This window comes from Camelina sativa, chromosome 11 (assembly GCF_030686135.1).
Source record: "Camelina sativa cultivar CO46 ecotype springtype chromosome 11, ASM3068613v1".
Classification (NCBI taxonomy): domain Eukaryota; kingdom Viridiplantae; phylum Streptophyta; class Magnoliopsida; order Brassicales; family Brassicaceae; genus Camelina; species Camelina sativa.
Genome location: NC_141890.1, coordinates 36,623,911 through 36,646,074, shown reverse-complemented (window position 1 = coordinate 36,646,074; position 22,164 = coordinate 36,623,911). Strand labels below are relative to the sequence as shown.

Below are 22,164 nucleotides of genomic sequence, written 5' to 3'. Positions count from 1 at the left end.
GTCAATCCGGTATATGTTGAAGAAGTGTAAGGCGGATGTTCTGGCAGTTTTCGAGACGCATGCCGGTGGGGATCGAGCAGCTCTTATACGCCCAAATTCGAGGATCACTCAGCCGGATTAGAAAGGATGGAAACTCGCCAAGGTGCAAGGTGCAACAAGGGAGATTTAATGGATTGAAGGGTCGCACAGCAGTTGCGGAAGGCTGCTGATATTCCCAACTCCAATGGCTGCTAGATATGACACACTAGTCCAGGAAAAGGAGGTTGTTGCTTGGATATTACATACCAAGAAACAAGAAAATGTTCTAGACAAAGAACAAAGAGATAGACTAATAAAATGAAAAGGAAAATTTATTGATTATTCTCAAATAAGATTACATGAGTTTATATAGTGATAAGAAACTTGGTAACGAAGCCAAGTATTAATTGTTCTTGAAACCAAAAGATAATAAAGATAGTAAGTTGAATGAAGATTCAACCCTTGGTGCATGTTTCTCATCCCAAGGTGTCTTTCCCAAGGTGAGTTGAACTCTATTTTCGTCACCCTCTTTTGACCACAAAATAAAGTGATTATTTTGGGCTTTCTTGGGCTTGTATTATGCCCAAAGTGGACTGTACTTGATATATATCATCCCCAATATAAATTCTCATGTTCTCTTTGCTCCAACTATCTTCAAATATCAAATGAACAGCTCCAACAAGCTGTTTGGTCCTTGCCCTTGTCATTGGTCCAACAGGTACAAGCATAGCATCCTCAGGAACAAGCTCCTCTGGTTCAATCTCAGCTACATATTCCTCAAGTTCAAGGTCAGCTACTAGTTCATCCTCCTTAGCTCCATCCATGATCACATCATCCCCCTCTTTTTGAAAAGGATTTAACCTCAAATCTGGATCATCTGCCACAAAAGGAACTAAATCATCAACATTAAATCTTGAACTCACATTGTACTTACCTTGAAGATCAAGTTGGTAGACACTGTCATTGATCTTTCTTTTAATCTCGCATTTGAATCCAACATCCTTTTTGATGACTTATGTAAGTGGTGCAGCTATAGTCCTAAAGTCCTTCACAAAGTGCCTATGGAATCCAGCTAGTCCATGAAAGCTCCTTATTTTTCCAACGGTCTTAGGGCTTGGCCATACTCTTATAGCTTTAACTTTCTCCTCATCAACCTTAATGCCACCTGCACTAACAACAAAACCTAGAAAGACAAGGTTATCCGTACAAAAAGTGCATTTCTTGAGATTGGCAAACAACTTTTCCTCCCTAAGAATTGTTAGAACCGCTTTTAGATGCTGATCATGTTCATCCAGATTCTTGTTATAGACTAAGATATTATCAAAGTAAACTACAACAAAGATTCCAATGAATTTTCTCAAAACATGGTTCATTAACCTCATAAAAGTATTGGGTGCATTTGTTAGCCCAAAAGGAATAACCAACCATTCATACAACCCATGCTTAATTTTGAAACCAGTTTTCCATTCATCACCCTCTTTCATGAGTATTTGGTGATATCCACTTTTGAGATCTATCTTAGAAAAGATACAAGAACCATGCAGTTCGTCAAGCATATCATAAGGCCTAGGAATAGGATGATGATACTTTACCGTAATGTTGTTGATGTCTCTACAATCAACACACATGTGCCAAGAGTCATCCTTCTTAGGCACAAGGAGAACAGGTACATAAAATGAGCTTAGGCTCTCCCTGATGTAACCTTTTTCAAGAAGTTCTCCAATCTGCTTTTGAAGTCCCTTTGTTTCCAATGGATTGGTTCGATAAGCCGACCGGTTTGGAAGTGACGCACCTGGGATGAAATCAATTTGGTGTTCTATACCTCTTATTGGCGGCAAACTGTCAGGGTTCTCTTTTGGAAAGATATCTAAGAATTCCTGCAAAACACCTATCAAATCACTCGGGAGCTCCGGTGCAAGGTCAGAAAATCCTATTTAGTGTTTATTTATATACAAGAAAAACAATGGCTGTTGAGAGTACAAAGATTTCCTTACTTGACTTTCTTTGACAAAGAAGTTGGAGTTCTTAGGAGATACCTCAGGTTTTGCTGGTTTAATTTCTTTGTCTCGGCTATTCTTCAACTGGACCTGGTCTTGATGGACCTCCAATGGAGTTAAAGGAACCAAAGTGATCTTTTTCCTGTATGATCAAAGGAATGTTGGTTGGTGTAGCCATCATGTATCGCCCTCATGTCAAACTGCCAAGGTCGTCCTAGAAAGATATGGCTTGCATCCATGGGAAGGACATTGCACAGGATCTCGTCTTCATATCGGCCGATGGTAAGAGGAACCGTGACTTGCTCCCTGACGTATTGTTCACCCGTTTCATTCAACCATTCCAGTTTAAAGGGTCGCGGATGAGGTCTGGTCTCAAGTCCAAGTTTCCTAACAAGAGAATCACTAGAAACGTTAGTACAGCTTCCACCGTCAATGATCAAAGAACAAACTTTATCTTGAACTAAACATCTAGTGTGAAAGAGATTCTCCCTTTGTTCTCGGTCATTGGACTTAGGCTGAACGCTCAATGATCTCCTAGTGACCAGAAGTGTCCCTTGAGTTGGATATTCAAATTGTTCTTCCTCTTCGTCAAAGATTGGACCGAGATCTTCCTCTTTTTCTTTTTCGTCCTCAGACTCCACTTCATCGTTATCTAGAAGGATCATTACCTTTTGATTCGGACATTTGTTGGCATAATGTCCAAGTCCTTGACATTTCAAACACCGAATATCCCTTGCCCAATTATTGGTCTCGACTGCCTTTCCTTTATCAAAACGAGCAGGAGCATTAGTCTTAAAAACTGAAGTTGATGGGGTTGGAGACTTACCTTTATCTTGATAACTTGGTTTTGGAGCAAAGGAAGGTTTAGAGAAACCCTTCCTCTTGTTTTGTTGTTCGATTAGAACCGCCTTGTGCAACATTTCCTCCAAGCCTTCATATTCTTGAAGCTCCATTTTGTCCTGAATGTCCCGGTTAAGGCCTGCAAGGAATCTGGCCATGGTAGCTTCTAAGGTTTCATCTACATCCGCCTTTATCATTAAGCTTTCCATTTCCTGGAAATAGTCCTCCATAGATTTGGTTCCTTGAAGCAAGTGTCTGAGTTTTTGGTGGAGATCTCGGTGGTAATCAACCTGCACAAACCGTTTCCTCATCAATGTAGTGAGCTCATCCCATGAAGCTATTGGTCTTCCACCTGTCCTTCTCCTGTGAGTCATAACTTGATCATACCAGTTAATAGCATAACCTATAAACTCAGTTGCTGCTAACCTAACCTTCTTGAGTTCAGAAAAGTTTTGACAATCGAACATTAACTCCATTTTCCTTTCCCATTCTAAGTAAACATCTGGATCGTTTTTACCTTCAAAGGTTGGAATTTTAAGCTTTAAACCACCTAAATTGTCATTTCTTGTACCAAAAGGATTAACATCACCTTGATCACGGTTTCTATGACTTCGTCTAGGTCGGTTGATGGATCGATCATCTTCTTCATGGAACTCCTCTTCTTCAATTTCCTCCTCGGGCCGGTGAGTCCTCCTTGAACTATCTCTCCTGGCTGCGGGTATAGAACGGGTTTGTTGGCTATTCTGAATCTCGTCGAGCCTGTGGTGTAGTTCTTCTATACATTTATTAATAAGGTTAGTAATAGTGTCATTCAATGCCCTCATTTGCAAGTTAGGTAGCCCGGCGACAGAATTTCTTGGCCGATCTCTTTCTCCATCGCTTTCCATGGTTTCCTGAAAACTTAACACCAAAAGTTAGCAGATAAAAAATCCACACACACAAAAGTGTTTCTCTCAATTTTGGTAGGTCACTCAAGAGCTTTCTCTCTAAGTTCTAAGAGAACAAATCCAAGCAACCCAATGGAGTTCCCAAGTAACAAGGCAAGAAGGAAGATAGAAAGACAAGAGGATTTTGAAATCTGTTTTAACCACTCCAAGGCTAGATTTCTCCTCAGCCAGCAGGATTTTTCTTCCACGACCTAGCTAAATGCAAATCTTTTTTTTTTTTTGAAATAGAAATGGCCTAAGTAAGGAGATGACCCAGATTTAAGATAGAAAGAAGAAGAAGAAGTATTTAGAAATGGAAGATGAGAAGATGAACAGACAAATACCGGTTGAGTGGCTCTGATACCACTTGATACGCCCAAATTCGAGAATCACTCAGCCGGATTAGAAAGGATAGAAACTTGCCAAGTTGAAAGGTGCAACAAGGGAGATTTAATGGATTGAAGGGTCGCACAGCAGTTGCGGAAGGATGCTGATATTCCCAACTCCAATGGCTGCTAGATATGACACACTAGTCCAGCAAAAGAAGGCTGTTGCTTGGATATTACACACCAAGAAACAAGAAAATGTTCTAGACAAAGAACAAAGAGATAGACTAATAAAATGAAAAGGAAAATTGATTGGTTATTCTCAAATGAGATTACATGAGTTTATATAGTGATAAAAAACTTGGTAACAAAGCCAAGTCTTAATTGTTCTTGAAACTAAAAGATAATAAAGATAGTAAGTTGAATGAAGATTCAAACCTTGGTGCATGTTTCTCTTCCCAAGGTGTCTTTCCCAAGGTGAGTTGAACTCTATTTTCGTCACCCTCTTTTGATTCTTATATTTGGGTCGATGCAACAGGTCAGAGTGGGGGTCTATGGTTACTTTGGCGGTCTGGGATTGGCGAGATGGAGGTGGTGGAGTCTTCGGACCAATTCATATATGCGAAGTTTGTTAATGGGGAGATGATATTGAATCTGATTGTCGTCTACGCAGCTCCGACGGTGAGCAGATGTAGCGGTTTGGGGGATCAGCTTTGAGAGATTATGCGAAGTGTGGTAGGGCCTTTAATCGTGGGAGGGGATTTTAACATGATCGTGAGGGTTGATGAACGCTCCAAAGGAAATGGTAGACTTTCGCCGGATTATGTGGCGTTTGGAAACTGGATTAATGAGTCATCGTTGATTGATATGGGCTTCCAAGGTAAGCAATTTACTTGGAGGAGAGGGCGCATTGAGAGTTCTCTAGTGGCAAAGCGCCTTGATAGGGTTCTTTGTTGTCCCGAGGCTCGTTTGTTGTGGCAGGAGGCTAAGGTGGCACATTTGCCGTTCTTATCCTCGGATCACGTTCCCCTATATGTGCAGTTATCTCCCGAGATATCAATGGATGTTCGAAGGAGACCCTTTCGTTTTGAGGCGGCATGGATGAAGCATGAGGGATTCAAGGAGCTGCTGTCGGTTTCTTGGAGAAGGGATTTGAGCACTCCTGATGCTCTGAAACAGCTTCAATCAACACTGTCCAAATGGAACAGGGAGATGTTTAGTGTGGTTCAGAAACGTAAGGAGATACTGCTGAAGGAGACAGTGTCCAAACCCTACTAGAGCTTGTTCCAACTGATGAGTTGCTGAGCCGAGAAGAGAGCTTGATTAAGGAGTTTGACCTGATTCTAGAACAGGAGGAGTTGTTGTGGTTCCAGAAATCTAGGGAGAGATAAATTACTTGCGGGGAGAGAAATACTACTTTCTTCCATATGTCCACGATTATTCGGAGGTGGAGAAACCAGATTGAGATGTTGAAAAATAATAAGGGGAACTGGATTACTAATACGCATGAGTTAGAAAAACTGGTTGTAGAGTATTACCAGCGTCTGTACTCTCTGCAAGATGTGGAGGAGGTAGTTGAGAAGTTACCGAGTGTAGGTTTCATGCAGTTGTCAGGTATGGATAAGCTGGTCCTGGAGAAGTCTTTTGTTGCTTCGGAGATTGAACATGCTATCCAGGGAATGGGGAATTTTAAGGCTCCAGGACCAAACGGATATCAACCGGTTTTCTACAAACAGAGTTGGGAGGTGGTTGGTGAGTTAGTGGTGAAGTTCGCTCTGGACTTTTTTGCTACAGGGATACTTCCGTCGGATACTAATGACGCTTTGTTGGTGCTTATTGCTAAGGTGGCTAAACCTGAGAGCATCACCCAGTTTAGACCGATTAGTTTGTGCAATGTGCTGTTCCAAATTATTACGAAGACCATGGTAGAAAGACTGAAGCGGGTCATGACGAAGCTGGTGGGACCTGCACAGTCCAGTTTTATTCCTGGGAGACTGGAAACTGACAATATTGTGGTAATGCAGGAAGCAGTACACTTTATGAGGCCGAAAAAGGGTCGTAAAGGGTGGATGCTCTTGAAGTTAGACCTGGAAAAAGCTTATGACAGGATCCGATGGGATTTCCTTGAGGATACACTTCGATTGGCAGGACTTTCAGCGGTTTGGGTCCAATGGATAATGCAGTGCATTGCTGGTCCTTCACTCTGTTGTGGAATGGAGAAAAGACAGAGGCCTTTAAGCCGTTGAGAGGCCTCAGACAGGGTGACCTGTTATCGCCCTTTCTGTTTGTTCTTTGTATGGAAAGTTTGTGTCATCTCATTGATAGGGCCGTGATAGGTGGAAGGTGGAAGACGATTTGGTTATCTCAAGGAGGTCCTAAGCTTTCCCACATTTGTTTTGCAGATGACTTGATTCTATTTGCGGAAGCTTCAGTCTCACAAATAAGGGTTCTCAGGAGTGTGTTGGAACAGTTTTGTGGTGCCTCGGGGCAGAAGGTCATTCTTGATAAATCTAAAATATTTTTCTCCAACAATGTCTCGAGTGATCTAGGGCTCATCAGTGAAGCGAGTGGTATTAAAGTTAACAAGGACTTAGGTAAGTACATGGGGATGCCGGTCCTTCATAAAAGGATGAATAAGGAGACATTTAGTGCTATTTTGGAGAGAGTGTCCTCGCGTTTGGCAGGTTGGAAGAGCCACTCTCAGAGTTTGGCTGGGCGCCTGACACTTACTAAAGCGGTGCTATCTTCTATTCCGGTTCATTCCATGAGCACAATGATGCTCCCTCAATCGATATTGTCCTCTCTGGATAAAACATCAATCATTCCTATGGGGGAGCACAGCAGGGAAAAGGAAATTACATCTTCTATCTTGGGAGAGAGTCTGTTTGCCTAAGAGGGAAGGTGGTGCAGGACTTAGAACTGCAAAACAGATGGATATGGCACTGATTGCTAAAGTGGGTTGGAGACTCCTTCATGATAGGGAGAGTTTGTGGGCGCATGTGTTGCGGAGTAAATATAAGATTGGAGATACAATTGCTAGTCATTGGTTAACGGTAAAGTCGAACTGGTGCCACCTCCCACACTCCATATTTTACACAAGTGCCTTCGATGTCGTTCCACATTAGTCATAATTGCTCGATTACCAACTAACCATAAGAACACTCTTACTCTCTCTAGTACTTGTAGTCTCTCCCTCTGCGTCGGAAATATGAACCGTTGAGACAATTATTCATATTTTACGAGATTGTCCGGCTATGCATGGAGTGTGGGAGACACTACTTCCGACATAGAGGCATCAGGTATTCTTTGATAGTGCTCTGTTGGAATGGGTTGATATGAATTTGTCAGATGGACGGTCGGTTGATGGAGTTCCATGGTCCACCCTGTTCTCTATGGCCGTATGGTGGGGCTGGAAATAGAGGTGTGGGAACGTGTTTGGGGAGAATGGGATATGGATCGAGTGCGTTTTCTCAAAAGATTTGGCTAAGGAGGTGACACTTGCGAATCTTCAAAAGGAATCTTTGACTAAGAAACCGCCTCGGGTTGAGCAGTTGATTGGGTGGCAGAAACCGAGTGTTGGCTGGATGAAAATGAACACTGATGGTGCCTCACATGGTAATTCAGGTCCTGCGACAGCCGGAGGAGTGTTACGGGACAGTGCGGGCCAGCGGTGTGGGGGGTTCGCTTTAAACATAGGGCGGTGTTCGGCAAGTCTAGCAGAACTTTGGGGAGTTTATTATGGGCTGTGTGCTGCTTGGGAGAAGGGTGACACTTGTCTTGAGTTGGAGGTGGACTCGAAGCTAGCGGTGGGTTTTCTTAACACAGGGATTAGTGATTTACACCCCCTGTTTTTCCTGGTACGCATGTGCCATGGCTTTCTTGCTAAGGACTGGCCAGTCTGGATTACTCACATTTACAGGGAGGCTAATCGGCTAACTATGATTTTTCGTTACCTTTAGGTTTTCACTCCTTGGTTGTTATTCCCTCGGAGTTATGTCAGATTTTTGAAGAGGATGAACTTGGTTCTTTGTTTCCACGTTCTGTTGATGTGTAATTTTTTAGTTTTTGAATAAATACTGGGAGATTCTTCTCCCGGTCCCTTACCAAAAAAAAAATTTCATATCTTGGTTGATTAGGAAACTAGAATGAATCGTTTTAGTGTATATGTAATCCACATAACCCTGCAGGAATATACACAATATTCTCTAAACTAATTATACCGTCTCTGTTCTTGTATCAATTGATATTGGTCATCTCTTCCGAAAAGAAATTCATACTTCATACTTTGATTTTTATGTACACATCATACACCTATATATGTTATAGAGAAAGTTCATAATGCTATTTGCTTTAACATTTATTATTTGTCATTCTTACTTGGGCTGTCCTCTCATTCACATTGTATTAAAAAATCACTCCCTATTACTGTTTAATATAAAGTATATTTGGAATTTGTACATATTCTCCTAGGTTTACATTTAAGGTTACTGAGTCCTGGTTAGGATCCAACCGCCACTTGGCAAGCCCAATGAAGTGTAATTATTTGTAGGGGTGGTGGAACTACCAAGTTTAATTCACGCTACCAAAACAGGTTTAGCAGCATTGGTGGCATGAGAAACAATGACTTACATACATAAAATCTTGGAAAACATATGGGTCATGCATGTCCTTTACACACATATAATAATGTGTGCATGATCTCTAAACCTTTGGTTTTTTGATGTTGCAGTAGGAAAACCGTTGGAAAGAGATTATGCATGCTTGGTTATTTTGACAACATGTCATGGAACTGAATCATCAATAGAATAACAACAGCTAGTATATATTTTTGTAATGTTTAGAAAGAAAATAAAACTTTATAATCTAGCAAATGGAGGTTAAAAGAAAAAAGTCTAACCACCAATGAACAGCTAATCCGTAAGATTTAATGCATTGTACCTTGATCGAACTTAGACACAACAAAACATTTCCGAGCTGTGTTTATTTGTTTATATAATGAACAATGACCTTTGACATATTAAATTTTATTTGTTTGTGTATGTAAGGGTGATCTTAAGACACGCAAACGAGTATGAATCTCATCTTGTCGGAATCTCAAATAATATTGTGCCGTCCTTTGGTCTTTTCAGTATCTCTATGTTTATTATCTTTCAACAATACGTATTATTGTAGGAATTTGAATCAAGCTGATTACAGTTACACAACGACAACATTAGCATTAACCCATTAAACTTGCTCTAGGCACGAGTAACTTTGTTGTTTAAACTAGAAAGTATCTCTTCTATACAATCCTCTTTACGAATTCAATTAAATTAGTTTAAGTAATTCGTGTATAGCTAAATCGTGATTTGGACACACAGTCCGAACCCCCAACGTATGTAAGATTCATCAATGTATTGCGGAAAAGAAACTTACATTTGGATTAATGGACTATTTATTTCCCGAAAAGGTAGAAAACTAAAAAAACAAGTTCATTGTCACAAGACGCTTTTTGTACATATCGTGGGGCGCCCCATATATTCTTTCTTTATTCTCTTTTTGATCTTTCACATAAAAATGTTTGACATTCATTGAGAAACATGAATCTTTCTATATATAAAAAATATATAATGTACTCGATCGTCATGCAATGGAGTGGCATTCTTCATTGACTCTGTCTAAACTTGGCTTTTATCGACCCCACAAGTTGACTAATTGTAGTTGATCATGGTACGTTATGAACCTTAAGACTTGTTCAAGACACAGTGACTAAGATTTTGTAACCAACCATAAAATATTTATCATATTTCTTACAAAAGTGTATTTTCCTCAAGCCTCTGATATGAGCTGGTACGCGGCTATATATAAATGTATAGACGCACGCCTAAGAAAAGAAAAGATAAAAATTGAGCATTGAAATTTGCACCCTAAAAAAAGCATTGCTATGGAGAATGGAGCTTTGGTTGATGGTGAATATGAGTCTCTTTTAGGGATATTCAACTTTGACCAATGTTCATCTGACGATACCAGTTTTTACAATGCTCCTAGTGAGATTGATGCTTTCTCTTCCGATGAGTTCTTCCCATTTGGTACGAGTCTGAAAAGGAACTATCCGGCTGTTCTTGATGGTTCCAATTACCAAATGAACCTCTATGTCGACTCAAGACAAGTAAGCTTTAATTCAAAACGTTGTTTTTTCAATTTTTTTTTTTGTCAAATGCTAAGCCACTACCTGTACCTCCCGGTATCAATGAGCAAACGATAATGGTTACCACAAATTAAGCAGGAGCAGATGAAACCGATGAAGAAGCAAAAGTTAAGCTCGGAAAATAATTTGGTCACCGAGCCTAACACTGCTTGGAGAGATGGTCAGAGCCTAAGCAGTTTCAATAGTTCAGATGATGAGAAAGCTTTAGGTTTAACGGCTAATACATCAAAAAGCCTTACACGCAAAGCAAAACCCAACAAACGGATAGCATCCGATCCTCAGAGCCTATATGCTAGGGTAATTCAAGAAACTAAACAAATCATTGCTGATTTGAGTTGTTAGGTTTTGTGGAATAATAATGTTGATGTATGTTGCAGAAACGAAGAGAAAGAATAAACGGGAGGCTAAAGACATTGCAGAGCCTAGTTCCTAATGGGACAAAGGTCGATATAAGCACAATGCTTGAAGACGCCGTCCATTACGTGAAGTTCTTGCAGCTGCAAATCAAGGTAACACAACTCTTTGTCTTGTTTGATTCTTGGTCGTTTCTTGTACTTCAAGAAACCATGTAACATTCTTTCCTTAACTCTGTTTATAATATTTCTCCTAACCAAGCACTTTTGTTTCTTCCCGTTTTTGCAATGTAGCTATTGAGTTCGGATGATCTATAGATGTATGCACCTCTTGCTCACAATGGCCTGAATGTGGGACTACATCATAGTCTTTTGTCTCGGCGTATGTAAGACAATATCACTTGAATAACATAACTTACTTGCTGTTTTTTTTCCTTTTTCTTTGCTCTATGTTCATGATTATCGTTATTTTTGTTCGAGTTGTTCAATTTTTCTGCCTATTTCGTTCTATGAAATTGACACTCTTCTTGTAATTATTATATATGCTCAAGTCAATTTGGAGTAACAGCATTTAAAATTAATTTTTGTTTTTAAATTAATGTACCTGGATGGCGGCATATATGTGTATTAAATGCAACCAAATTATAGGGATGTCCAAGCAATACTCACACAGCTAAGTTTTAAACTGGATTAATAAAACAGAGAAAGATTAAAAAAAAATAGATTTTTTTATATGATCAAGAACCGCTAAAAGATTACAAGAGAGATCTAACTAGTTTTATTCGCAAGTTAGGGTTTTTCTAGAGTAAACTTATGCCTAAGGTTCTTATGGGTGTCGACGAGCTCCCCCTTTTATATTTCCGGGGTGTCGATTCTTCGATGTAGTTTGTTTCTATTATCTTCGTGGAATTTTGTTTTTTTGTAGATTCGATCTTATCTCTCGGTATCTTCTTTTCTAGGTTGGTTTCCAGACCAATAGATGTCGAGCTAATTGAGCTTTAGGTTCCGAAATTGTATTCCTTGTCGAGCTAGGCCCAAAATGTCAAATAGTTTATTTTTACTAAACCACTCTGGACTACAATACAACCAAATTTTCAATGTATATCTCTATGGTTTACAAACAGAAATTTTAGCGTTCGACGGAAAATCAAACTGATACAACACCCAAACAAGGCCTAATGAAGACGCAAGCACAGGTAACGGCCCAAACATCCAAAGCAACAACGGTACAGAAACGCACATAACTCTGTTCCCAACCATAGCCATTAAAAACCCTCTCTCCAGCACCAATCTTGTATACTCCCTAAACGACGTTGTCCCCGTGATATCAAAACCGCAGTCGCAGTCTCCTTCAGGCTTCTTAGCAATCGCGTTGATTAGGAAAATTGCATCCATAAAATAACTCAGGGCAATTGAGCTAAAGAAGAAGCTCGCCGCAAGAAGCAACGAGGCAGAGGCATATTTTAGGACGAAGATTTTAGCGTTTTGTGAGCCGAAGAAGATGTCATCAGCCGCGGTGATGAGATGACTCGCTTTAAACGCGTTGTTAGTTACCGCGGCTAGAGAAAGGAGGATAAGTATGGCGATCGAAGCGGTGAGAATTGTCACCATTTTTTTGTTCCTCAAGCTTTGTACAGCCAACATTCCGGTCTTATCATCACCCTGCGTGTTCATTATGATCAACAAAACAAGAACTGATTTATTAACAACAAAAAATCTACAAAGACATTAGGGATTTATTTCATTTTACTTGTAAAAGCAGAATTTTGTCTTTGTGTTTTACAACTTTACATGTGACTTATTTTTGTACAACGTAAAAACTAATATTTTTATAAAAAATGTGAACACAACGCCGATTATTTTGTTTGCGTTGAAGATTTAAACTAAGACCTATTGTGCAAACGTAAAACTAATGAGTAGTATGTTTACCCTTGCATATACATATTCTAATAGTTATTAAAAATGACAAAGACATAAGGGGTTTGATTGTTTCAAATGAAAAAGAAACAAGTGAATTAGTTTCTGATTTTTCACTGAAGATATGTCATATGTGTTACATGTAAACGCCAACGCCATTTATTCCGTTTGCGTTTTACAACTAATTTTATTCTTTTGGGTAAAGAAATTAAATGTGCTCACATTTGCAATACGCAATACATATACATATTTCAATCATCTTTTGAAAACTTTACGAAGAAACGAAAAAAAAACAAGATAAAAGTATGTAAAAAAAATCATAGTTGCCTAAATATTTTGGTTTAGTTCAAATTTGAAAATATATAATTTTCTTTGTCTTAACATATAAGCGCAAAACAAAGTCTACATAGAACAAACATCTAAAAAAAAAAAGAAGAAGAAGAACCTCTTTGATGTCATGGAACCAAGCTTTGCGTTTGGAGGAATCAATGCCAAGGGAAGTACGAGAAGGGTTGTGCTTGAAGGTGCTCCATAGAAAGACATGGTATCCCACTGCTATCAACAAACTTAATGGCACCACTATGCTGTCTGTGTCGATCTTCATTCTCATTCCTCTCCTTTTTTTTTTTTTTTTTTTTTTCAGTTTTTGACTAATTACACTGATTCTAATTCGCATTAGCAAAGGAATATACCAATATATAAAGATAAAAAGTTAGTGGACAAATGGGATTCATAGTCAGATATCAAAACGAAAATAGTGGACATCTCTCCATTGTCTTGCCGGTGTTATTTTGGACGTATACGCAACTAATTCTTGGTCGGACTATTAAACAAAAGTTAAATGTTTCATGGGATAAAGTAGGACATATTAACATCTGACAATACACACTCACTTTACCCACTAGCTAATAGAGTTTGGTATCATGTAACAACACACATTCAATAAAATGTCTAAATTTGTACAAGTGTATTTTTATATTATTTTATGTACATATAAAACATTTAAGCTTGACTTCAGAGATTTTCTTATAGACTTGCTCGCATTATCGAGCAACTATCTTATTGAAGAAGAATATAGATTAAATATTGAGATTAAGATTGACATGTGTAAGTTTTGCCTTGAGCACTCGACTTTTGGTTGGTTGGCCCCGAAGGATCTCTAGCTCATATTTGAGGAATTGCTGCGAAAGACTGAATCAGAGCCGGTCCTGAATAAGAAGCCTAGTGAAACAGGCGTTGGCGTCCAAAATTAAAACCCCCATTTAGAAGTTAAAATTTTTATATATTGTATATAGCTTATATAGAAAATGTTAAATGATAAGAAGGGAAACAATATGGCCAAAATATTGAAAGTAAAACAAGGCCAATAGTGGAAGCCCCTTGGCCCAGTGGTTGGCCTAGGGTTCATTAATGCTTTTACACTAGGAAGTCTGGGATTCGAACCCTGGATAATGCGATTTATTAATTGTGCAGATTAATAGAGACAAATTTACAGACAATCTCCAGTGATGTGCAATTATCGCTGTTCGCTGTGATTCTACATACACATGAAGGTGAGCATAGAGAAAGAAAGTGACCATCAAGAGCATGGAGTAGGAGAGCAAGAGTGTTTGTAGTAAATCTAATAGGGTCGGAAGGAATTGCCCATAGAATTATATGTAATTGTTATCATAATTTGCAATCAATAATAAATCCAGACGACAAAAAAAAAACAAAGCCAATATTTTGAAACTAAATTAAATAAATTTATGTAATTAGTTACAAAAACAAAAATATGTTCGACAAAATGTTGAACTTAAATGTTAGATCCCATATTAGGGCGCACAGTGATTTTTTTTTTTAAAACTAATTACATAATTTATTTTATTATTTTGAGCGTCAGAAAACTACCGGAGAACAACCATCATGTCTTGTGGTGTGTTGTACTTATATTATGTTCTGAATTTCATTTAGATTAATCATAAATAAAGAAAAATTATTTTTCTTATTCTTCATCTAGCGTGTACTATTATTTTTCCGCATTGATTATCCTTAGTTTTTGTCATATTTTTTTTGTTTGTCTTTCATTAGACTAAAGTGATAAGAAATTGATACGGCGAAACTGTAAAATGTATATTTCACCAACGACGATTTACATTTTATCAAAAGAAAAAAAGTCTAAATAATTAGGTGATAGGATGGATACTGGGAGAATTTTCGCCTCGACGACAATTGTGACAACGTCGACAGATTCCTACAATAGAAAAAACAAAGAGAACGAAAAGCATCATCACAGGAACCATCCATGGCTTGAACCATGGAGGATCTTCTGGGAAGATCAACGCAGCTTCTTCTTCTTTAAGTTGATGTCGCATCAAAGATTTGATGTGTATTATATTGTTGTTTAAAAACAACCACCAAATTTTTCTTCTCATCTCCTGAGTTTCCTTCTCTTAGAAGATGAGAAGAATGGCAACAATGTGAAAATTTGCTATTCTCAAAAAAATTGTGTATGATTTCTTGCGTTTTGTTTAAAGATTTATTTTTAGTGTTTTTGCTATATTTTCTCTAGATATTTTGGAGCATTTGCTATTTTTAGTGAAAAACAAAATCAGATGACACGTAAAAGAACGAATTATTTCTATTTTCTATTATTAAGTTTCAAATTAAATTCTCAATTATTTTAAAAAATATTTAAGATTTTTCACCTGTCACGAGATTTTCCCAAAAAATTGTGCAACGGTCGACAAACTCTAAGACCAAAGTCTCAATCTTCGTCCCACTGGCCATTTTTGTTCATCAGGGATGATGGAATCCCTTCTTCAAAGTCACATCTTTGGTCAGAGACAAAATCTTCGAACTCAACTGAGTTGGTGTGCCTAACTCCAAAGGTACTTTCCTACATGAGTCATGCATGCCTCTCCGATTACATGTTTTAGTCGCATGTTGGAATGACCCGCATAAACAACACGACAGTCATTATATTGATTTTTTATAAATTTTTTAGTCTATTTGAAAATCTTTTGACTAAATGATTATCATATTTTTGTTTGAATTAGAACTACTTTTCTTTACCACATTTTACTATAAGTTTTAAATCTGGTCGATTAACTAACACATAACACAATTATGTTAATCTAACTTTGAAAAACCAACCGGTATATAGTAGTGAGATGTTTAAGAGAGTTGTAGAATATTTGTTGAGAAGTGTAGAATGCTTTTAGATTATTAATCTATATTGTTAGGTGTAGGTTGGATGGATTCCCTCGTTTGTAGCAACCAACCATTCTAACAATTTCTTTCTTTAAGCGCTTTTCTCTCCCTTTCTCTCTTCTTGCCAAGGTTCTCGAGCTCTGATGAGGTTGAAATAGCAATTAGCAACCACAACAGGTGGAAAAGTGACAGGACCGATGAACTGGCTCACGTGGAATCAGTTTGTGACAATGGCATAATGCGATGCTTGAACCGTGGGACACTCCTTGTAACGTGTCAACCCCTAGTGTCCCAAGTAATCTTAACCACTCTTTTCAATAGTGCAAATTTTATCCCTAGTGGAAAGACTACTCGAAAATTGCAACATCAACAGAAATATTAAACAACAAAAATATCATGGCTTCATTTTAAATATTACCAATCTTTTATTTCACAAAGAGATACCAACGAAACCATTGATATAAGACAAAAAAATATGGAGATTTTGAACACAAACACAATAACAAATAACAGATAACTAAACAGAAGCAGACAAGCTGGGAACAAAAGAGAACCAACGAAACCCACAGCTCCATTTCTCTGGCAGCGAAGGACACTTTGGAACCCAATGCCATGTCCTTCTCCCAACATGAAAAAACAGAATCTCAGGCCAATTGTAACAACAAACACAAATCATCTCCTTATGCCACAAACAGTACACATGCTCGTAGTTATGGTAACACACCGAAGTGAACTTCCTACAAACAATGTCCGGTAATGTTTCAGTTTCGATCCAACTCTCTGTCTCGTCTTTAAATTCCCAAATCTTGATACTCCTACAAATCCCATTACTCCCAATACCTCCAACCATGTACAGTATCTTCTTCTCTGGATCACTCACCAATCTAGCAAACGTGATGTGATCCTCCGCCGGAAAAACACCGTGTCCGGTGGCTGTTGTTGTCCATTTCCCGTCGTTTAAATCAACGCTCACGATTAGAAAAGGCTCGGATCTAGCGAAGTAAAGAGACCCATTGTAAAAGACTCCATCTTGATTAAACCCACGAGGTAAGACCTGATCAACGCCGCCGAACTTTCTCCAGGTGCGATCACTTGAGTCGTAGAGGCAAACAGATCTTGAAGAAGCGGCGGAGGAAGATGGGCAAAGAGTGAAGATTTTGTAGCCGTCAGGGGAGGTAACAAGAGAGAGAAGCTCAAAGGGGAAAGAGTAGCTAGGGAACTTGATAGATCTTGAGGATCTGGTTAAGGGATTGAAGATGGAGAGAGAAGAAACAGAGGAAGTGGAACGTGAGAAACAGAGGAGGCCGTGGGAAGAAGAGAGGAGAGAAGAGGCGCAGGTTACTGAGAGGGAGCGAGGGAGTGGTAACGTGCACCAGGAGATGAGATTTGGGTTGAAGAGAGGGAAGGAGTTGAAAGATTGAGGATGAGAGAGGAGGAGGAAAGAAGGGAGAGAGAAGGAAGAATGGTCGGAGAGGAAAGATGGAGAGAGGATGAGAGATCGGAGATGGCGTGAGATTGATCTTAAGGAGATGAGAGTTTTGAAAGGGAGGAAAGAGAGGATGTGGTCGAGGAGGTGATTTGGTAAGTTAGACCAGATGGTCGGATCCATGTCTCTTGGAGAAGATAGAGCTGTGGGGGATGATTCTGGTGACCAGTAGAGGAAATCGGAGGCGGTGGATGAGGTGGTTGTGGTGGTGGTGATGGTAATGGGTTTCTTGCCGTGAGCTCTGAGTCGGAACATGGTGAGAGATTGTAGGAGGGACGTTGAAGTTTCAACCAGCTTTGAGTTGCTTTTCTTACTTCAAGAAGAGACAAAAGGGAAGGGAAGAGAGATATGTAACGAAGACTCTACGTTTGCGTCTAGACGGTTCACATTTGGGATGTGGGACAAAAGAACAAGTGAACCGGACCCAACTGATGATACTCTTTTAATTTTTAATATATTAAAAATGCATATAAACAAAAATGAAACTATTTTTTATATTTGAAAGTAAACAATATTATTCTTTCTTTTGGTCAAACACCAGATTAAAACTAAATACAACAGTAATATATTTTCTCTATATTTTGTTGAAACGAAAAAATTAATTAATCAAAACTAACTCAAAACCAAGAATATTATTAGTGTTGAGTTAAACCTGTTAAATAAATACAATTATTTTATTTTTGTCACGCTGCAATTATTTTTAAGTTTCAATTTTAAATCGTACTTATTTTATAAGTAAATACTTTAAATTAAAATGAATTAATTATATATTGTATGTTTTTTTTCAAAACTAAACAGAAGAGAATTCTATAATGGAAAAAAAAATATTGAACCAAATTTCCAAATCAAGCCAAACTGCAAAGTAGCAATGTTAAAGTCTTTGCATATTAGACGGTATAAGTATAACCACCAAAAACTTTTTATAATCAATATGTTTAACATAAATATTATTTTATTTTAGTTTTATTTTATTCACAATACTTTATATAGACCAAAACGTGATTCAATCAAATCAGACAAAAGTTTGAGTCATGCATTATTTAAAACCGAATAAACCAAACTGAAAACTCCAATGACGGTGCCACATTCAAACTAAGCCTCGACAATAGATTTGACTTCTTCTTCTTATCATAAATTATACAATTACACATAAATGCACGTTTATTGATGATAGTCCGAACGTCGTTGGACGACCAACATCTAATTACATTATTGATAAATGGAACAGTTGATTATGAAGATTAATCTTAGTCTTAGGACCACTTTTTGACTTTAGAATTTAATATGGTTTCTATCTTTTACAAGCAGTGTCTATCTCTATTGGTGATGTAGTAGCATAATAAGTAGGTAGGACCAGTTGATAAGATCCCCTCGTCTACTCAGACTACTCTTTCATGCCAATTGCCAAGTGTGAACAATGTTATCTCGAGAAGATGCAGAGCATAGCAACGGTGTGTTTTATTATAACATCTTGCAATATCGTCTCTAGTTATTTTTGTAGGATTTTTTCTTAAGATACTTTAAATGAACATCGGATTAAAGATACATGATTAAAACATAATTTAATTATATATGACTTAAACCGTCCGACTGATTCGAAAATAATGTGGCAAAAAAATAATTCAAAAAACGATAATATAAAAAAAAAATACATTGGTGCAAAACTCTCTTTTCTTCGCTCTTTCAACCATCATGTTTCAGCTAGTAGTGGGTAGGAAAGTACCATGGTTTGTTTGGTTTTATTGCTTACAATTGTTGTCTGTTGATGTTTTCTTTGTTTTAAGCCACTTTCCAATTATTTATTTATAAACTTCTCTGAGGTGGAAGTCTAAATATCTTCGGGTGTTTTGATTGTATCTTTAGGTTATTTAAAACTTTCATTTTCCTTATTTGCTGTTCAATAGCTCCTAACAAAATTCTACACCTTCTTGATATGCATACTCAGTATGAATTAGGAAGCAGATTTCAACTAGTACACGTTTTTTTAATGCGACGCTAGTATCCACTTCTAAAAGAAAGTATTAACATACTTAAGCTTCAAAACATGTGAGAAAGTATTAACATACTTAAGCTTCAAAACATGTGAGAAAGTATTAACATACTTAAGCTTCAAAACATGTGCGTATAGCACTACTCCATTATATTACAGATTATATCTATGTAAAGTGCATTAGCTGTTGAAAAAAAAATGTGCCTTAGCTTTTTTGACATTTTTTATATAATTATAATGTAATGTTAAATTATATTCAAATGAAAAATACGTTTTTACAACTATTGCATAATAGTTCTGAAAAGTTTTAAACAAACAATACATTTCAAACTTAAAATCGAGAGCCAAACTAAGCTTTTAACCCATTGTTATAATGTCTATCGTCCATAAGTCCAAATGCTAGAAGTTGGTCCCGCATGCTTGTTTATCATGTGGATAAGGCAAGAGGCGGATTGCATGGTCTCACTATGCGTCTGCCCATTTTGCTTTTGCTAGAAGCTGTAAACTGTAGTTTGCAAAACAGAACGAGCCAAAAACCGCTGAAGTCAATCACCCCAATCACTACAAGCGGAAGAGATGATCGTGTGCCAGTTGGTAGAATATTTTGCCTTGTAAATGTTCATTGCCGAAGCTTTCCAGACCTCAGCACTCAAACTGCAGGAAAATAATAAATGGTCCCGTGTTTCAGTGGCATTATTGCATAAAGTACACGCCTCTTGAGCTCCTTTGTTCCATTGCAGCAGTCTGTCCCCAGTAAAGAGTCTGTTGCGAATCCCTAACCACATATAGAAAGAGAACTTCAGAGTTGAGTAAGTGAACCAAATACTCTTGTGCCAGGAGACCTCAAAAACCATGGAGCGTATCTGATTTTAAGTGTCCTTGGTGGGAAATTGTGGCTTATACTTCCTATTTCTACCTTTCCATAGCACGACATCTTCTCTGGAATTACTGGTATCTCGTTTCAACTCAAGTTCTGCTTTCATTGAGTTAAAAGAGCATTGTCGATGCCGCCGTTGATGACGTCTTCCCCACGCCTCTGCAACAATCATGTACCTATTGATCCCCATATCAATAAATCCTTGATCACCAGCCACATCCACCAACCGACCCATGCTGGACCAATCATCAAACCAAAAGGAAGTTCAGAGCCCATTATTCACTTTTATTTTACAAAACTACTTCGCAAGATCTCTAAATTTGAGAAGTTTCCTCCACATCCATGAACCAAGAGTAGTCGGTTTAATAGACCAGCAGTTATCTCGCTTGATTACAGTACTGTCAACCCATCTACCCATAGAGACTCCCCAAGAGAAACAATTTGAAATATCAACTTTAGCCACATCCACCAACAGACCCATGTTGGACCAATCATCAAACCAAAAGGAAGTTCAGAGCCCATTATTCACTTTCATTTTACAAAACTGCTTCACAAGATCTCTAAATTTGAGAAGTTTCCTCCACATCCATGAACCAAGAGTAGTCGGTTTAATAGACCAGAAGTTCTCTCGCTTGATTAAAGTACTGCCAACCCATCTAACCCACAGAGACTCGCCAGGAGAAACAATTTGCCATATCAACTTTAGACAACACATGGGTTAGATGGGTTGGCAGTACACATCATTCATCTCTGTTAATGACTATAGCCCCAAGCCACCTTCCCTTTTAGGCTTGGAAATGTCCTCCCGATCTATCTTAACTTTATGAGGGTTTAAATCCGGTCCTGACCAGAGGAAAGCCGAACACAACCTGTCTATCTCAAGGATACACTATCTCAGCAGACGAAAACCAGATAGCCAAAAGCTACAAATACTCAATAACATCGAGTGTACCAAGTTGAGACGACCTGCAAAGGAGAGAAACCGGGCTGTCCAGGAGCCTATTCTCTTTTTAAGCTGCTCAATTAACGACATATAATCAGAGGAAGTGAAGAGCTTGGTGACTAAGGGAAGTCCCAAGTACCGCCCTGACAACTGACCAACTTTAAACCTAAAGCTATCCTTGATCACTTGATGATCCGCGTTGGACAAACCTCCTAGGTAGACTGTAGACTTTTCCATACTTATTTTCAATCAGGAGTGCTGGGCAACCTTGTCAAATACCGCCACAATTCCTTCAATAGACCTTACCTTCCTGTTAGATAAAACCATACGGTCATCCGCAAAACATAAATGGGTAACACCAAGTGTCTACAAATCCGGAGTGCTTAGCTTTTTCACTTGACCGAATCTAGAAGTTATAATGATTGACTACATCGGACGATGATTTTGAAGTGATTTATTTTGTGGACTTTGAGTCCAGGTAATTGCAATGTGAGAAATACCACTTGACCAATTCTATCACATTGTAATTAACTTTTTTAAAATGACAAATTTAAATTATGATACTATTTGCTAAACAAAAAAGAATTATATCTAAACATGTGAAATCTTCATGACTGTTTAGATCACAATATAAAAGAGTTATAAATTGTAATGAATTCTAGTTTACATTTTCTCTTCCAAATTGATTTTATTTTAGTCATGATATAAAAAATTACCCCCTTTCTCTAGAAACGTATAAAAGGTACGATAAAACTAATTTTAAAAAAAAACAGACCAAAGGGAGAAATCAGCAAGAGTTTAGATCTAAGATTTTACCAACGGAACGGATGGAGAGACTAGCTGTGGAGAGACAACAACCGAGACAAGAGTTTAGATCTAAGATTTTATCTCTTAGGGGTTTTTTTTTTGGTTCAAAGAAAGGATGGATAAAGCTTCTAAATCTGGTTTTCACTAAAATCTAATGGACCAACCAACAAAATTACAAAACTAGTACCACGGGAAAAACTTTAGTGGCGCTTGCATGGCGATTTTTAGGCGATTTTTAGATCTCTCTATGAAATTAGCAAGTACAATCAACGAATCGTTTAATCCCTTCTCGCTGCTTTCTTTAG

The 22,164-nt window shown here is 38.1% G+C and overlaps 6 protein-coding genes and 1 pseudogene across 7 annotated transcripts; 2 read left to right on the top strand and 5 right to left on the bottom strand.

Moving 5' to 3' along the window:
• Position 1: 1 nt before the first annotated feature.
• Positions 2–3,742, bottom strand: LOC104728640 (uncharacterized; annotated as a pseudogene).
• A 1,088-nt stretch (positions 3,743–4,830) lies between these two features.
• On the top strand, positions 4,831–5,385 carry LOC147934904 (uncharacterized). The gene has a single exon (XM_087472842.1). The coding sequence runs from the start codon at positions 4,831–4,833 to the stop codon at positions 5,383–5,385; it is 555 nt and encodes a 184-aa protein (XP_087328968.1).
• A 4,537-nt stretch (positions 5,386–9,922) lies between these two features.
• LOC147934903 (transcription factor bHLH139-like) lies at positions 9,923–11,242 on the top strand. 2 transcript variants are annotated; one of them, XM_087471653.1, is made up of 4 exons: positions 9,923–10,255; positions 10,370–10,591; positions 10,672–10,803; positions 10,942–11,242. In XM_087471653.1, the coding sequence occupies exons 1-4, from the start codon at positions 10,031–10,033 to the stop codon at positions 10,963–10,965; spliced, it is 603 nt and encodes a 200-aa protein (XP_087327779.1). In that variant the 5' UTR covers positions 9,923–10,030; the 3' UTR covers positions 10,966–11,242. The 2 variants fall into 2 exon arrangements, with proteins under 2 accessions (XP_087327779.1, XP_087327780.1); XM_087471654.1 differs by having other exon boundaries at positions 9,927–10,255; positions 10,373–10,591.
• A 445-nt stretch (positions 11,243–11,687) lies between these two features.
• On the bottom strand, positions 11,688–13,230 carry LOC147934902 (uncharacterized). Its single transcript, XM_087471652.1, has 2 exons — positions 13,010–13,230; positions 11,688–12,309 (listed from the first exon to the last, which is right to left on the bottom strand). Exons 1-2 carry the CDS (start codon positions 13,172–13,174, stop codon positions 11,755–11,757), a joined length of 720 nt encoding a protein of 239 aa, XP_087327778.1. The 5' UTR covers positions 13,175–13,230; the 3' UTR covers positions 11,688–11,754.
• Positions 13,231–14,655: 1,425 nt separating this feature from the next.
• Positions 14,656–15,029, bottom strand: LOC109127601 (uncharacterized). Its single transcript, XM_019232559.2, has one exon. The coding sequence runs from the start codon at positions 14,976–14,978 to the stop codon at positions 14,730–14,732; it is 249 nt and encodes an 82-aa protein (XP_019088104.1). The 5' UTR covers positions 14,979–15,029; the 3' UTR covers positions 14,656–14,729.
• Positions 15,030–16,157: 1,128 nt separating this feature from the next.
• On the bottom strand, positions 16,158–17,834 carry LOC104772752 (F-box/kelch-repeat protein At5g43190). The gene has a single exon (XM_010497332.2). The coding sequence runs from the start codon at positions 17,495–17,497 to the stop codon at positions 16,274–16,276; it is 1,224 nt and encodes a 407-aa protein (XP_010495634.2). The 5' UTR covers positions 17,498–17,834; the 3' UTR covers positions 16,158–16,273.
• Positions 17,835–19,777: 1,943 nt separating this feature from the next.
• LOC147934901 (uncharacterized) lies at positions 19,778–20,590 on the bottom strand. Its single transcript, XM_087472841.1, has 3 exons — positions 20,412–20,590; positions 20,149–20,345; positions 19,778–20,007 (listed from the first exon to the last, which is right to left on the bottom strand). Exons 1-3 carry the CDS (start codon positions 20,588–20,590, stop codon positions 19,778–19,780), a joined length of 606 nt encoding a protein of 201 aa, XP_087328967.1.
• Positions 20,591–22,164: the final 1,574 nt, after the last annotated feature.